Here is a 15738-nt window from a genome sequence, read left to right as displayed (position 1 = left end):
CCACAGTCCAGAGCAGAAAATCTGCCCAAGGGGCAGCAAATTCCTTAGGCAAGTCTGAGATGTGTCCTTCGTGCCCCCCCAAAGGGTGAAGTTACAGCAGAATGCAGGGGAGGTAGTCAGCGAGACAGCTGCTTCCATGCTCATCCCTTAGCCTGGCCAAGTGAGTGCTGCTTCCCCCCACCTGCCAGTGCTGTGACAGTCCTGTAGTCACTACCATTGATGTACTGGGCTTGAACTCCGAGTTCAGCAGCCACACAGGAGACAGGAGGGAAGATAACAAGGTGACTAGAAGGGCACAGGAGGGTTGAACTGAACAGGGAAGAGATCAAAAGTACAGCCAGAATCCTACTTGTCTTTTTTCCATTCTCCTTTATTCCATAAACACCTAGTTACAAGTTGCACAAATCAAAAAATAAAGGCAGAAAAGAGTGTAGGGAAGATTTCTGTGACTGTGTGGGTGGGAGTGGGGAGGGAGAAAGAGTTGGGAACCAGTCGCTCCCTGTGCGGCCCTGGACAGGGCTATGGCCTCTGCAGCAGGGGCTCTGAGGGAGAGGTGAGCAAAGACCCAGGGGAGCTGAGGGCTGCAGGAGGCCCCTAAACCCAGAGCTCACCCCAAAAGACCCTGCAGTGCTTGGCAGGGGCAGAACCGGGAAGGTGAGGAGGTTCAACGATAGAGCAGCAAAATGAGAAGATGGAGTCATGGTGGTGAGGTGATTAAGGAAGGAAAAAGTAGGTAAAGGGGGCAGTGAAAGTTTCTCCCTGAGACCCCCAGGGAGAGGTGGGGGCCAGCTTGCCTGTTAATTTAATATTAAATTGGGGGTGGGAGTTGGAGAGGAACAGTTACTTCGGGGATGATTTCTCGGCCTCTCAGCCTGTACCTGGAGGGGGAAGAAAAGTGAACACAAGTCAGGAGGAGGAAATAACATGAAGGGCTTTTAATGCCCGACTGCGCGAGAGCAGTCTCCTCGCTCTGGCCAGCCCAACCCCGCCGGGCCCCACGCCCCTCCACGCGTCCCCTAGAATACTCACAAGAGGCCGCGGGCCCGGGGCCCTCACCAGTCGTAGCGGCGGGACTGTCGGGAGGGGGAGTCCTCAGGTCCCTGTATGGCCAGGCGGGGCGGCCCCTCAGCCCTTCGTCCTCCACCCCCGGGCGCCTCATGCCGCCGAAACTCCAGGGGCCGCTGCTGCCGGAATCGGGACGTCTCCCTCCGCCACTCATCATCAAATGCTGCGGCCTCACCTAAGAGGAGCGAGACACAGCGTGCGGACAGCCTGGCTTCTGAGGCAGAAGCCAGTGAGCCGCAGCCTTTAGGACCAAAAGGGGGGGCGGAGGCTGGAAGTGTTGGGGGACGTGTGCGGGGAGGACGGCAGCTTCACTTGGCTCTTCTGGCTTCAACATGCCCGGGAAGCCACTGGCAGGCCTAAGGCATGACTACTGAAGGAAGAAATCCGGAGTGGGATAGCATTTAGTGAAGGCTCGTAGTCCCACACACAGTAGGTACTTAATAAATACTTGCTGATTTGAGAAAAATGAAATAAAGGGAGGGGAAATAAAATAACTGACTCAGATGCAGAAGGGTAGAATACTACCAATATTTGTATTGGTATATTTGACTTCAGTGACAAAGTTTGCCCTTCCTTGGTAAGGGCATACTGCCAGCATCTGACCCAGCCCCTAATCAGACAAGACGACTCCAAGTGAGGAAAGAGTAAGGGGCTCATCCATAACTTTACCCAAGAAATATCTGTGGGGATGGGGAGAGAAAGCTGGTATCTCCTAGCTCTCGGGAACTGGCCTAGGGACTGCTAGAAGGAAGACTCACTCTCATCCAGGTTGATATAGTCCTGCCGCTCCTCCTGGTCGCCTGTGCGGTGATTTCGGGAGCGCTGGAGGATGTGAGCCCTGTCCCGAATGTGATGCCCGATGGACATCTGCTCTAGTCCACTGTCTGAGTCTCGGACAGTCCTCCGTGTCTCTCGGATCTGGGATGAGGCAAAACATGGTACTCTCAGCTGCCCTTTCTAAAGCCCTGGCTATAACATCCCAGGATAAATGTACCACCCACATCCCAATCCTGAAAAAAAGAAGCCAGGGTTTTTGTGGATAGCACTCAATCCTCCCTTCTCTGGGACAGGAGAGTAGGAGAGTCGCCAACTCACCCCGCCTGGTGCTGAACGCATCTCTGATGTCTCTTGGTAGACCTTAGGGGCACCATCACCCGTATTGGAGTAGGAAATGACAGTGGAGGATGAAAAGGTCTGGCAATTGCCTCCAGCTGTCATGTGTTCCTGAGCAGGAAAGGGTAGGATGGCACTGAATGGAGAATCCCTCTGAAAAAGGGATTTCACCCTTCAGCTGCCTGTCCTTGCCCATATCTTTGTCACAAAATGTGAGGACTCATTGTTATCCCCCAAATTCCTCTACACTGGGGCCGGCCCGTGGCCACGGGTGTGGTGCTGATGGCACCAAGGCCGCAGGTTCAGATCCCTGTATAGGGATGGCCAGTTAGCTCACTGGGTGAGCGCGGTGCTGACAACACCAAGTCAAGAAGGGTTAAGATCCCCTTACCAGTCATCTTTTAAAAAAATTAAAAATAAATAAATAAATTCCTCTACACTAGCAATAAACGAAAACCTTAAGAGATAGAGCATTAATTACATATTTAATAAGAGTGCTGCTGCTACTTCGCTTTCAGGCATGAGAGCAGATACAGGATCCCAGTCCTCTCCGGGTTCAATTACTTTATGCAGCTTGAACCCTTCACTAGTACACTCTTCCCTGTCTCAGAGGATTCAAGGTGCTGCCAACCACCACTGAGAACAAGGCCAAGGAAGGATATGGGGCAGGAGTCTCACCATGTTCCCAATCATGTCATTCATCATCCCAAACATGTCCATGAAGCCACCTGACTGGAGGAAAGGGACGGAAAACGGGGGAAAAAAAGTCAGTGCTCAGATCTTGTTTAGGTACCCACTAGCCACATGACTACACCTTCCCTTTCTCTTCTTCCTTTTCATCTAGCAACTGGTCTTTCTCATGCTCCATTAACATGACCAGAACACTCATGTTTCTCCTCCTGTAAACTGCCAACCTTCTCCCCAGTCTCTATAGCTCCTCTGGTCCAATTTTCCTTCTCCTGACTGCCATATTTCCCCCATCTTTAGGAAGTAAGCCAAAGTTAATGGATTTTAACCTCTAAAGAGGTAGGGCCTAGAATTGTTAAAATCTACTAAAAACCATCTCTGGGTGGCCCTTCAACTGCACCTCCCTCCTCAAAAGAACAAACTTTACTAGACAGTTACATCTTTCTAATGAGTATATACTCCTAGGAGTACAGAAGTCAATAACATCTTTAACTCACAAGACTCATAGCACCCAACAGGCTCAGAGCTCTGTGAACACTATAAGGAAAAGATTCTGGGGTTACCCATGAGGCTATTCCAAAGAGGAACATCTGGGGCCGGCCTGTGGCTCACTCGGGAGAGTGCGGTGCTGATGACACCAAGGCCACAGGTTCGGATTCCACATAGGGATGGCCAGTTTGCTCACTGGGTGAGCGTGGTGCTGACAAAGAGGAACAACTGGAAGTAACATCTAAGGTTATAGAGTGCATCTGAGATGGAAAGACACAGGGAGATAAGGACTCACCATTCCCAGCATCCCAAAGGGGGAGACGGCCCCGGCCTACAAGAACACACGAGGAACAGAAATTAGAGACCACATCCTATCTCATTACAATCCCAAACCAGGCCCATGACCTCATTTTTTTTCCCCATCCTCCTCAAAAGGATTCACAAAGCCCTTTTGCCAGACCCATTCCCCCGGTCCTACAAGATCATTTCACTTGCTAAGTTGGCTACAGTGCAAGAGAAATAAAGTGCTTTACTAACCACCCACTAACTTTTCTTTGGGTCTCAGGTTTATTTCAGCACCATTACCTGCATCCTGCGGCTGGCAGGCCTGGTCCCTGGCATGTTGCCATCTGTGATGCTGAGGAAGGGGCTATATCCAAAGCCACCTGACAACATACGGCTCATATGCTGACGGTGAATAGCAAAGGGGTCCCTGTGGAGTGAGCAGACAGTATAGGTGCATAAAGAAGGGCTGAGCCATCAACCCCCTCCCCCCCCCACCACCACAAGAAAACAGTCATTGGGAACAGTAGCACAGATGCCTGCTTCCCTTTAAGTCAGAGCTGGAGCTGAGTATCCAGCCATTCCCAGCAATGGGAGCCCAGAACTGCTCAGAGACCTGAAGTGGAGTGGGATGAGGACTCTAGAGCATGTGGGGGAGGGAGTACTTACATCAAGAACATGGGATCCTCGGGCTCCACGTCTCTCATGAAGCGGAACATCCTGATCTCAGCTCCAGGGGGCTCCACACTGTAAAGATGTGGAGGCTCAGACACTTGGAGGCGGCCGGGCTTTTGCACACCCGCTCAGTGTAGGGACTCTCAGAGCACTGTCCTTTCCAAATACTGTAACTGACCCCCCAAACTCCAGGGAGACCCTTCTCCACGTGTTCCACACAACCCTCTAGGGAGAGAAGAGCTCTTCAAACCCCTCTCTCTCAACTAGGGCAATGGAAAATTTTTCCAAGCCTGTCAGTTTTTTGCCTCCCCCACTCAGAGCCACCCTCTTCCCAAACCCTAGCCAGGAGCACACTCCTCCCTCCTCCCCCGACGCCACTGTTCTAGATGAGAATCCCAAGGGCCGGCCCTCCACCCCATTAATGACCCCGACGACCCCGCCTCTTCTCACACTCAGCCGCTGCCGGCCTCCCCCAGGCGGACCTCGCCATCCCACCGCGCCTGTCCGCGGCTCCCCCAGCACCTGCCTTTCCGCGGGGCGAATGGGAGATGTAGGCCTGACCCTCTCCCCTCCCCGCATCCCAGGCTCCCGGACCCTGCAGCCCCGCGGGCACGCTTCCGCCCCGGCCCAGGCTGCCCGCTCTGCTCGAGCCTCACCGGTCCCCGATCCGGGCTCAGCGGCCCATCCGGCCGGTTTCGCTTCCCAGTGCGCTGCAGGATCAGGACCGCGGCCCGGCACACGGGGATTGGTCCGGGCTTGAGGGCCTCGTTCACCCGCGCCGCCTCCTCGCACAGCTGCCACCTCTGTACCCCGCCTCGGCCCACGGAGCCCGAACCTCGGCCAGGCCTGGGCGGAAGTGACGTCACGGAAGACACGCCCACCCGGGGCCGGGCCGAGAGCCCCGCCCACTGGCGTGGGTGGGGAGGGGGCTGGCGCGGCGTCCTGGGGTGGTGGGGCGCGGGGGAGCGGTGCCTGGGACCGGGCGGGGTCTTCTGCGGTCGAGGGGAGGGAAAGCCTCATTAGTAACCTGGATTTGGGTTCTGTGGATAGAAAGAGGCTCCCTGGGGCCGGCCCGGTGGTGCACTCGGTAGAGTGCGGCGTGTGGGAGCGCGGCGGCGCTCCCGTCGAGGGTTCGGATCCCATATAGAGACCGGTCCGCTCACTGGTTGAGCGCGGTGAGGGCGCGACACCGAGGGTTGCGATCCCGTTGCCGGTGTCCGGTACGGGCGCGACACTGAGGGTTGCGTTACCGGTCACGAAAAAAGACAAAAAGGAAAAAAAAAAAAAAAAAAAAAAAAAAAAAAAAAAAAAAAAAAAAGAGGCTCCCTGTAAAGGTGGAGGTAGGAGGAGAGAAATCCATTCCTCGGGAGGGACCGGGCTGGGGGTGACGAGGGGGAGGGCGGTGCAACACGTTCCCTCAGGGGAAAGAGGAGGACGAGGTACAGACACCCATGGGAGGGGCGGATCCCTGGGGGGAGCTTTTTTTTTTTTTTTTCCTTTTTGTCCTTTTTTTACTGACCGGTAATAAAGAGATTTTCTACTGGGGAAGCCGTTCAGCCGGAGGAGGAAGGGCAACATTTCTGCGGAGGAGGCGCTTGGCCTGTCTCCTCCGGGAGGAGGAGGAGCGTCTTGGCAGGGCGGGGTCCTCGAAATGACGCTAGGGAGGAGGCGACAACTCTCCAGCCCAGGTCTAGTTCAGGCTTCGAAAAGTCGGAATGGGGCGAAGAGAATCCAGGTTGGGCGGACTGGCCGCCAGATGGCGCCCCGCGGCCAGGCTGGAACTACAGCCCCTTGGGAACTGGTGTTGGCGAGGCTCCTGGACCCCTCAGTTACCCGTCTTTGAAGGGTCGGACTGGGGAAAGGCTCTGAATCTTTGAGTTTAGTGCTCATTTCCCCTTTCTTTTCACTAGCCTTTGTGCCATCAAAAGCTCCCAGTCCTGCATTGATCTTTCTTGCCTCTAGTCAGGTAGGTAGGTCAAGGGTCTAAAGTTTGGGAGAAGAAAGGGGTGGAGAGCTCAATTAACCAGGATCACCCAGGGGTGGAGCTAAAAACAGAGCCCAGGAGAACTGACTCCAAGGCCAGAGACTGATACTTTGACATACTAAATGTCTTGCATAAAATGTGGCTCTGCTGGAGAGAAGGGCCCTCCCCCTTGGGATCAGGGGATTTGGACTGTCTAGTATGGACTTTAAACTAGAGTCATCCAAGCTCCAGATCTCCCTGGTTCTTTACTCTGGCTGTTAGCCATATTAGTGCTGTGTGGAGCCTGACCCAATGAGAAAGACTTGTTCCTAATAACTCCCTTGGGGTGAGGGAGGAAAGGGTCCCTGGTGATTCAGGAAAAGGTGCGGGGAGCAGGGCTTCTTACGTTTCTTTGGATTTGATCATTATTAAAGAGGAAAATACAATAGTGGAGACGGGGAACAGAGACAGATAATTAAGATATAAGCGGGCAAACTGGCAAATTCCAAGTAAAACAGAGACAGAATACAAGATAATTTGTTTTTCATTGATATTTCTGGGGAAGAAACTTAGTAAAATCTTTTATTTTCCAGATGCTCTGGATATCCCACCATGCAACTGCCCGTTTTCCTCTAAAACAGAGACAGAATACAAGATAATTTGTTTTTCATTGATATTTCTGGGGAAGAAACTTAGCAAAATCTTTTATTTTCCAGATGCTCTGGATATCCCACCATGCAACTGCCCGTTTTCCTCATGGCTCAAGAGAAAGTAGTTTGACATGTGATCAAGAGTTAGCCCTTGGGCCGGCCCGTGGCTCACTCGGGAGAGCATGGTGCTGATAACACCAAGTCTAAGATTCCCTTACTGGTCATCTTTAAAAAAAATAAAAAAAGAAAAGTTACCCCTTTAGGGTTCCGTAGTCCAGAACTTACCCACAATTTTTTTGTACTCTCCTCCTTCCAAAGCAAGTTTGACAAAAGCAAAGTTGGACAATATGTCCAGCCAATCAAAGATGTTTAGTGAGGCCTCGCACTGTCCTAGGTGCACCGTACTAAGCATAAATACAAAAGTATTCGACAGTGTCCCTGCCAATTGAGGCATACTCTCTTCTAGCCTCCTTTTTTCTTTTTCGATTACGTGGTATCTTCTACCTACTGCCTTTAGATACATAGAGCCCTTTCTCTTCTTCCTTCCAAAAGTTAAGAATCTGATATCAGTCATTTTTACCTTTTCTTGATTTTAAATAAATGTATTACCTAGGAATATTTTCACATTACAACTTAGCTTCTAATTATGAGACAAAGCTCAAAATCTGGGTTTTATCCCAGGTTAAAAAAAAATTATTGAATAGGTGGGGATAAAGGAGGGGATGCAAGAGGCCATTTTCTGAGTTCCCGGAGACATACCGTACAGGCAGCTGTCTACTCCAGGAACTGAAGGGATACACTTTTACAAGTAACCAGAGTTTGTGTCTTTCTTCTCCCTCCTTCTCTTTTTCCTTCTTTATCCTTCCTTTTCCTCCCTGCCTTTCTCTCTCTCTCTTTCTCTCCGTTCTTCCTTCTCTCCCTCTCTCCCTCCTTCCTTTCTTCTCCTTTCTTTCCTCTTTCCAATGAACTGTGATGAACAGGAATTCCTCAGTCACTGGAGTGTCCCACAGATGATAGATGTGGGAGGGAAGTGGGCCCTGCCAGGAGTAAGGCTTAACGAAAGGAGGATAAGGATTATTGGGAAGGAAGAGAAAGCAAGCGGTTCCTACATTCACTGCTCTATCTGATGGAGCCAAAGTCAGGAAGTCCTTGAGAGGGTAGAGCTGGGCCAGGAAAGAGGCCTTCTTTAGATGTGAGGTCATGCATCCGGAACAATCCCAGGGCAGCTGGATATTTGAACAGAGTGAGGGTGGAGCAATGATGTTGTGGGAGTTAGGGGAGTCTGGACTTCTTGTCTGAGCCAAAGTGAGTGGGTGTGACTGAGTGTGTGTGTATATGAGCACATGTGTTGGGGGAGGTAGAGAAACCCTAAAAATTAGCACTATGCTGCCCCCAGGTCCAGAGAGTGGACACCACCACCTCAGAGTGATATTGAAAAGCAGCTCAGGAGCATTTTTAAAAAGTTTTTAAAAAGTCAGCTTTTCAGTGTGATTTTTATATCCACATTTGTTCAACAAATATTTATTGAATGCCTACTATGTGTCAGGTACTGTTCATGGCTCTGGAGATAGAGTAATAATATAGAGAAAAATAAAGCAAGGTAGAAGGGGGATAGAGAGAAAGGCAGGGAGCTGGGAGGTGGTGGTTGCTTTTTTATATAGATGACTAGAGAAGGCCTCACTGATAAAGTTACATTTAAGCAGGGACCTGAATAAGATGAGGGAAATAGCTGGGGTGAGAGCATTCTGGGCAGAGGAGATAGCAAGTGCAAGGCCCTGACACAGAAGTATGCTTACTGTCTTCAAGGAACAACAAGAAAGCCAATATGCCTGAAAGAGCAGTAATGAGAGACAATGCCACAGAAGAGGAAGGAAGCCAGATCATGTGGGACTTTGTAAGCCCTTGTAAAACCTATCAAAGGATCGCTCTGGCTGCTGTATGGAGAATAGACTTGGGGGAGGTGGGGCAGCAAGGCAACAGCAGAAGCAGAAAGACCTACTAGCATGCAGTTGCCATAATCCAGATGGGGCATGACGGTGGCTTAGGGCAGGTTGGAAGCAGTGGAGGCAATGAGAAGTGGTCCAGAGTCTAGATATATTTTGAAGATGAAGCTAACAAAATTTGCTGATAGACAAAGATGCAGTATAGAGAGAGGAGTCAAGGAAGACTCCAAGGTTTTTGGCTTGGGCAACTGAATGAGAAATAAATGACCATTCTGCTTGCCACACTGTACTCAGTACATACAAATACCGTTTTGAAAATATATTAAAATTGTGACTGGCTGGAAAATCCTGACCGTGTGGCTGCACAGGATAACTGACCTGAACAGCCTTACCACCTACAGCAGGAGGAGATGTGGACAGCAGGAATAAGTGAATTCCACACCCAGTTTGACCATAAGATATTAGATGTTAGGCCATCTTGGGTAGATATGCTAACACTAGTGGTTGGCATTAGCATTGGAGTTTGAAGCTGTCCTTTAATCATTTCAAGAAGACATCCTGGACAAGGCGGGATGTCTTGTGATTAACATGGGCGTTAAGGATTGAAGTTTGTGCTAACCGTGTGGTAGTTCAGGTCAGTACACATTTATTGAGCTCCTGCTATGTGCCAAGCATAGAGCTAGGTTCTGGGGATAAAAAGACAAGTAAGAGATGCTCTCTGCCCAAGAGGGTTCACAACCTACTGAGGGTGGCCAACCTGTAATCAATTATAATCCTGTGATGCAGGCTGTAATAGAAAGATGGATATTAAGTGCCAGCCCGTGGCTCACTCGGGAGAGTGCGGTGCTGAGACCACCAAGGCCCCGGGTTCGGATACAACATATGGATGGCCAGTTGGCTTACTTGGGTGAGCATGGTGCTGACAACAACAAGCCAAGGGTTAAGATCCCCTCACTGGTCATCTTTAAAAAAAAGGAAAGAAAGATGGATATTAAAAGGGCAAAAGTGGTTTAGAAGAGGGAGGGAGTAACTCAGGGGGTGGGGTGGGAAAGCCAGGGACAGCATTCCAGGCAGAAGGTACAGTCAGTGCAAAGGCAAAGAGGGTATGCCTCATTTGGGAGGAACGATGAGTAGTTAAAAAAAAAAAAAAAATCGCTGAAGCAAAACTTTTGAGATCGCAGTGGAGAGAGGTAAGGCTGCAGAAGTCAAAATTGACCAGACCTTGAAGGGTCCTATTTGATTCTGGGATTTATTTATCCTGTAGGCCTAGGGAAGCAATCAAAAGGTTTTAAGTAGGGAAATTACAAGTCTGTTTGCATTTCAGATAGAAAATCAGTTTATGCATTTCAGGAAACATTTTTGAGCTTCTACGAAATGGCAGGTATGGAGATAGATGCTGAGGATAGAAAAATTCTTGGATTATGATTGAAAACCCAAAGGAGCTTAAGCTTGAAGCCAATGAATGATGTTGACCCTTTGAGCAGAGGCAGGGCAGGGGTGGAGAGAAGAGGAGGCACTAAAGGAATATGAAGGATTGAGGAAGGGGGAAAAAAGGTGGAGTCTAGGATGACCCCTTGGCACGAATGAATGGGTGGAGGACAGTACTGTCAACTGAAATAGGAAACACAAGGGAATTTCAATCAGAACATGTTAGGTTTGAAGAGCTGTGGAGCATCCAGGGAGAGATGAATAGAAAGGAATTAGAGTCATGACTCTGGAGCTCAGGAGAGAAGCCAGTGCTAGAGACCGATGCTAGACTCATCAGTGTTGGAGGTGTGTGTGGGCAGTGGGACTTAAAACCATGAGAGTGCATGATGGACTAGCTTAAGGAGTGTGTGAAGAGGCGAAGAGTGAGACAGGGCCTCTGAGACTGAAGTCACCTGGAAGGGTTCAGTCAACACTGTCATTGTCTCCTCCTGGTTATTAAGTATTCCCTCAGTTTTTTACCTTCTGGTGTCTTGGTCCTGACACCTTTTTGGTGTCATTCCTGGTCCCGTTTTCCCTAATTTTTCATTTTTCACTTTACTGATCCTCAGAATCAGCCACACAGTCTGTTTAATCTGTATAAATGTGAAAACCCTCAATAAACACACACCTATGGTAAAGTACATGATGACAGTGGCCCAGATGACCTTAAACACAGCAGCCAGAGTTGCTGTCTGACTTTCTACTTACAGAGCACTGGGGATGAAGGTGGGAAAGAAGGTGGAAAAAAAAGCTGTTTAGGGCCAAGGTCTAAAGTGGTGCTGTCCAATATGGTAGCAAATTTAATTAAAATTGAATCAAATTAAATATTCAGTCCCTTAGTTGCACAAGTCACATTTTCAAGTGTTCCATAACCACAAGTGGCTAGTGCTTTCTGTATTGGGAAGTGCGGATAAAGAGCAATTCTGTCATCACAGAAAGGTTTATTGGACAGAGGTGGAAAGCACTTATAAATGTTGTCTTCCTTCTGGACTCTTTTGAAGGCCCATGAAGGCTTTTGGAAGAGTGCACGAGCACACGTGGGGGAGAAATTGAAAGGAGAACAGGGGAGGGTTGGGCAATAGCACCTCTTCTAGGTGTAAAAGCAAAAGAGGTCATAAAGAAGGGCACAGAGAATAAGAAAAGCCATTCAAAAAATCTGAAGGAGAGGTACAATGGCGAAACCAATTCTTTTTGCTGGGGAGAAAGTTCCTGGAGAAGTAGGAAAGCCATAAAAATTCTGGTTGTGATGTTCAAACCATAGAAGATAGACAGTGACCACCAGGACATGAGTAGTTAATAAGAAGACCACAAGTCAGACAGAGGCAAGCAGGTATCCTGGCAGCATGTTGAATATTTTCCCAGCTGACCTAAAGAAAGAAGGTTGGGAGGGCTCTGAGATTACGAGTCGAAAATAGTGTCTCCGGGATAGGAAATTTATTGAGCTCTTCCTCTTTTGTGCCTAGCATTGTGCTAAGTACTACTGTGTCTCAGGAGGAGACATCTGTAAGGGTGGAAGAGCAAGGAAGACTGTTTGATGATGGGAGTGATGGATAAGGATTTGCAAAGTGAGGAGAAAAAAGGGAGTCATTCCAGAAAAGGAGTACCCAGGAGATGAGACAGTGTGCTGTGTGGTATGACTGGTGGAGAGTCCTGGCTACACTTCCCTTATCAGGTTGCACTTTGACTGACTTAGCTCTCTCCATGGATTCCTTGTGGGCAGGGACCATGCCTTTTGCATTCAGCTTTGTGTTTCCATCACACAGGACAGTGTCTAACACTTAGCAGGAGCACAATAAAAGTTGGTTGAAATGCAAGCGGTCAAGCTTGATGTGGAGAGCAAAAAGAAAACTTAAATTTTTTTGTTTAAATCAACTTAAATGTGAGTAGAATATGATGATGATAGACTGCCTAGACTGACTAGTAGCATTCGTGACATTTATGTCTTAGTGTTGTTGTGAAGATGTCTTATTTACTTAACAGTGCTGGGGGGAACAACTCAAAATAAACATGATCAAAGTTAGGCTAGTTTAGTTCACTCTGTAGGAGTCCATCGCTTCTCAACTCTTCACTGACTTGAGTTTTGAAAAGATTAAAAAAAATAAAGAAAAAGGAAAGGAAAATGGGAGATAGAAAATGAAGTCACAAGGGCTAACTTGTTAGCTCGGTTGGTTAGAGTGCAGCCTTATAATACCAAGGCCGTGGGTTCGGATCCCCATACTGGCCAGCCACCAAAAAAAGAAAATGAGGCCACTGAGAGTGGAATGGGGATAAAAAAGGAAAAAGAAGAGTGGAGATGGCCCAGCTCTCAATGATAACTAAGCATTCCTTAGCACTTAGCCTATTGGATAAATAGCAAACTGAAAAAATCCCGGAAGCTGGAGAGGGCGGTAGAATTCACTAAGAATGACACGGAAATAACTGAAGCGAGGTACATTTCTAGGATGGCAGGCCAGGAGTCGCAGTGTGCAGGGGGCTTAGGCCTCCCTTGTTCTCACCTGGTCTCCTTTTCCCCACGTTCAGAAAATGTGTAAGAAGTGCGGGCTTCCCCATTCAACTAGTGGGAGAACTTCTCAATTGTACCGTGGAGTAATAGAATTCTAGGAATAAGTAAGCCTCCACAGAGCTTCAGAAATAGTTGCACACCAAGGTGCAAACACAGGCATTTAACACCACTGGCTCCAGACACCCGGAGACTCACCCCAAGGTAGGGGTCAGGGGAGGGGTAGGCTTTCAGCGCCCCACTCATTCTGAATTCATCCCAAATCTCACTTCCACCTTTTCTCTTAGGAAGCTAACGCTTCAGGAGACAGATCTTGTTGTCCACCTAGACAGGGAGGGCTAAGGGATGCTTCCCCCGTTCAGGAAGGGAATCAGATCCAGGTCTCCAGCTTCCTAGATCTTTTCCCTGGAATCCCTGCGGACCCTACTGTCCAAACTCTTAGATTCTCAAGGCACTCCCTTGGGCATTGGGGCAGGATTCCCATTCTCTGCCTCTCCATCTCCCTGGAATTTTCCACTGCAGCTGCCTCCGCTCCCAGACACCCCTCCCTGGGCAAAATTCCCGGCTCCCTCCGCCTCCCCTTTCTTAAGCACACCTCATTCCCACCCCCGGCCCTGAGGCCCAGCCCACAGTCCGGCCCACACCCCACGCTAACCCTGTTGGTGCCAGTTAGAGAAATGGGAGGCCAGGCCCTTACAGAAGGTGAGAGGGAGGGTCCCCGTCTCTCTTGAGGGCGGGGAGAAAGGACGGTGGAGGGGCTGATCCCCTGTGGGGCTGGAGTGGCGGGAGTGGCCCTCCTCACATCCCCATATAAGGCAGGGGGAGCAGTTAGGCTCCGGGATTGGCTGATTCAAATGAGCATTCCACCTGGCAACAGGGTTTCTATTGGCTCTCAGGAAAAATAGGAGGAAGGTGGATGGAGGTTGTTGGTGGCGGTGATTGGAGGGGGAGGGGAATGGAGGTGACCGGAGTGGGGGGCGGTTACCAGGGCAACAGGGTAAGAGCCCAGCAGGGTGTCCGAGACAGCAGGCGGGGCTGGGAGGTGGAGAAGAGGGCAGAGGAAAGGAGGGCGGGAGGGAGAGGAGAGACTGACGGGGCGGGAGCGAGACTGGGAGACTGGGGGGGTTGGAAGAGGTGGGAGGGGGAGATAAATGAAGCAAGAGAGGACAGAGCCGGGGACGTGAGAGCGTAGAAAACACCAGCCCGTGAGTGAGTCAGAGAAACAGATCGAAAGGGAGAAATGGAAAGATCTCAGGGAAAGATGGACAGAGTACGGCCAGGAAGAACCCGGGTGGTGACCCAGGATTTTTGAGGAGACCAAGATCGAGAAACTGAGAGAAGAGTCAGAAAGGACTGGAAGGTGTGTGCACCAACGGACCAAAAGATGGTGCACTTGAGCGCGCAGATAGCAAGTGAGAATGGTGATCAGCCAACATTTTTTAATTAAGAAAAAAATTATTTTTAAAAAAGATGAAGCATAATAATAGCGACAGACAAGTATGGAATTAATTAGACAAACACCGAGGACATCTTTTTCCAAGCCCCAGCCTATCGCCCCTTCCCCCTCTCTGACCTTTATCTTATTTTTGAGGGAGCTGGCCTGTAGAGGGATCCGAACCACCGACCTGGGTGTTGCAAGGCCGTGCTCTACCCAACTGAGCTAATCGCCAGTTCCTGCTTCCCCGCCTTTAATACACACCCCATCCCCTGTCCCCTCTCGAAACCCCAAGCTTCTCAGACTGGCCCAGAGATGCTGACATTGAGGGCAAGGAGAGGAGGATGTGTGGAATAGGGCGGGGTTGGAACGCCAGACCTGGACCCCTATTGTAGTTGCAAAGGAGGCAAATATTATACAGAAAGGTTGGGGAAGATGGCAGCAGAGGAAAGAGAAAAGCAAAGAGAGGGAAAATGTAAGAACCGAGGACATGAAAAGGAGTTGGGGAAAATCGGCTAAGGATACAGGGCCAGGTGACTGCTTCAGATAAGATCAGAAGAGTGTGGTGCGGGAGACAGAGGGAAAGAGACCAGAGGTGGAAGGTCAGGGTGACGTGCAGAAGAGGTGATAGAGGAATTCGAGATGTGACATACAGATGGTTGGGGATGACAGGTGAATGAGGAAGGAGCGAGAGAAGTAGCAGGGCCAAGCACACAAGAGTGAGGTGAGATGGGCGAATGAGGAAGGTCGGAGATGGGGAGACGCGGAGGAGAGGACACCGGAGGGCCTTTGACTCCCTCAGACCACAGCAAAGAGCCAGGAAGAGAGGAACCCAGCAAGGGTCACAACCATCGGTCTGGGCAGGGGAGAAGGGCGGGCTGCCCCTTTCTGCTCTCTCATCCCTTCTCAAGGCACCCCGAGAATGGAGACGAGGATGAGAGGGGAAATCCAGCGTGATGTGGAAGTAGCTTCCCAGTTTCCCAAACACCTGTCCTGCCTTTCCATTTGCTTTCCCCAACCCAGCCCTCGGCACAATCTCAGGGTTTTTGGGGGGGTCAGTAGGATTCTGGCCACCTCTCCAGTCCGCCCCCAAAAGGCAGACTTCACACTTGCAGGCAGTAGGTTGGGATTTGCAGAGGTGCCTCCCCGCAGGAACCCCACCCCGTCGCACCTCCTCGCCCCACTCTCTCCGCGGCCGTCAGTCTCTCCACTTCCCCCTCCTGGTCCGGTCCTGCCTCCCGCCTCCCTCCTCTCTCATCCTCCTATCCCCACCTCTCCAGCCTCCTCTTTCATCCCCCTCCCGTCTCCTCCCCTCCCCGCTCCCGCCTGCCCCACCCCTGGGAAGCCCCTCCCGTCGGGCAGCGCCGCCTCATAAGCGGGTTCCCTTCCCGGGGGCGGCAGCGGCTGGTCGGCTGTAGCTCTACTGGTGCGGGGGCGGAAAGCCCGGGACCGAGCGACCGCGGCCGGAG

At 50.4% G+C, this 15738-nt stretch overlaps 1 protein-coding gene across 1 annotated transcript; it reads right to left on the bottom strand.

Annotated features, from left to right (window-relative positions):
* Positions 1-349: 349 nt before the first annotated feature.
* MLF2 (myeloid leukemia factor 2) lies at positions 350-5137 on the bottom strand. The gene is made up of 9 exons (XM_008567691.1): positions 4968-5137; positions 4306-4383; positions 3940-4066; positions 3650-3685; positions 2857-2910; positions 2161-2289; positions 1824-1983; positions 1030-1240; positions 350-878 (listed from the first exon to the last, which is right to left on the bottom strand). The coding sequence occupies exons 2-8, from the start codon at positions 4353-4355 to the stop codon at positions 1053-1055; spliced, it is 744 nt and encodes a 247-aa protein (XP_008565913.1). The 5' UTR covers positions 4356-4383; positions 4968-5137; the 3' UTR covers positions 350-878; positions 1030-1052.
* Between the last annotated feature and the right edge of the window lie 10601 nt (positions 5138-15738).

This window comes from Galeopterus variegatus, unplaced genomic scaffold, assembly GCF_000696425.1.
Source record: "Galeopterus variegatus unplaced genomic scaffold, G_variegatus-3.0.2 Scaffold336, whole genome shotgun sequence".
NCBI classification, from domain to species: domain Eukaryota; kingdom Metazoa; phylum Chordata; class Mammalia; order Dermoptera; family Cynocephalidae; genus Galeopterus; species Galeopterus variegatus.
This window is presented reverse-complemented; position numbering and strand designations above follow the sequence as displayed.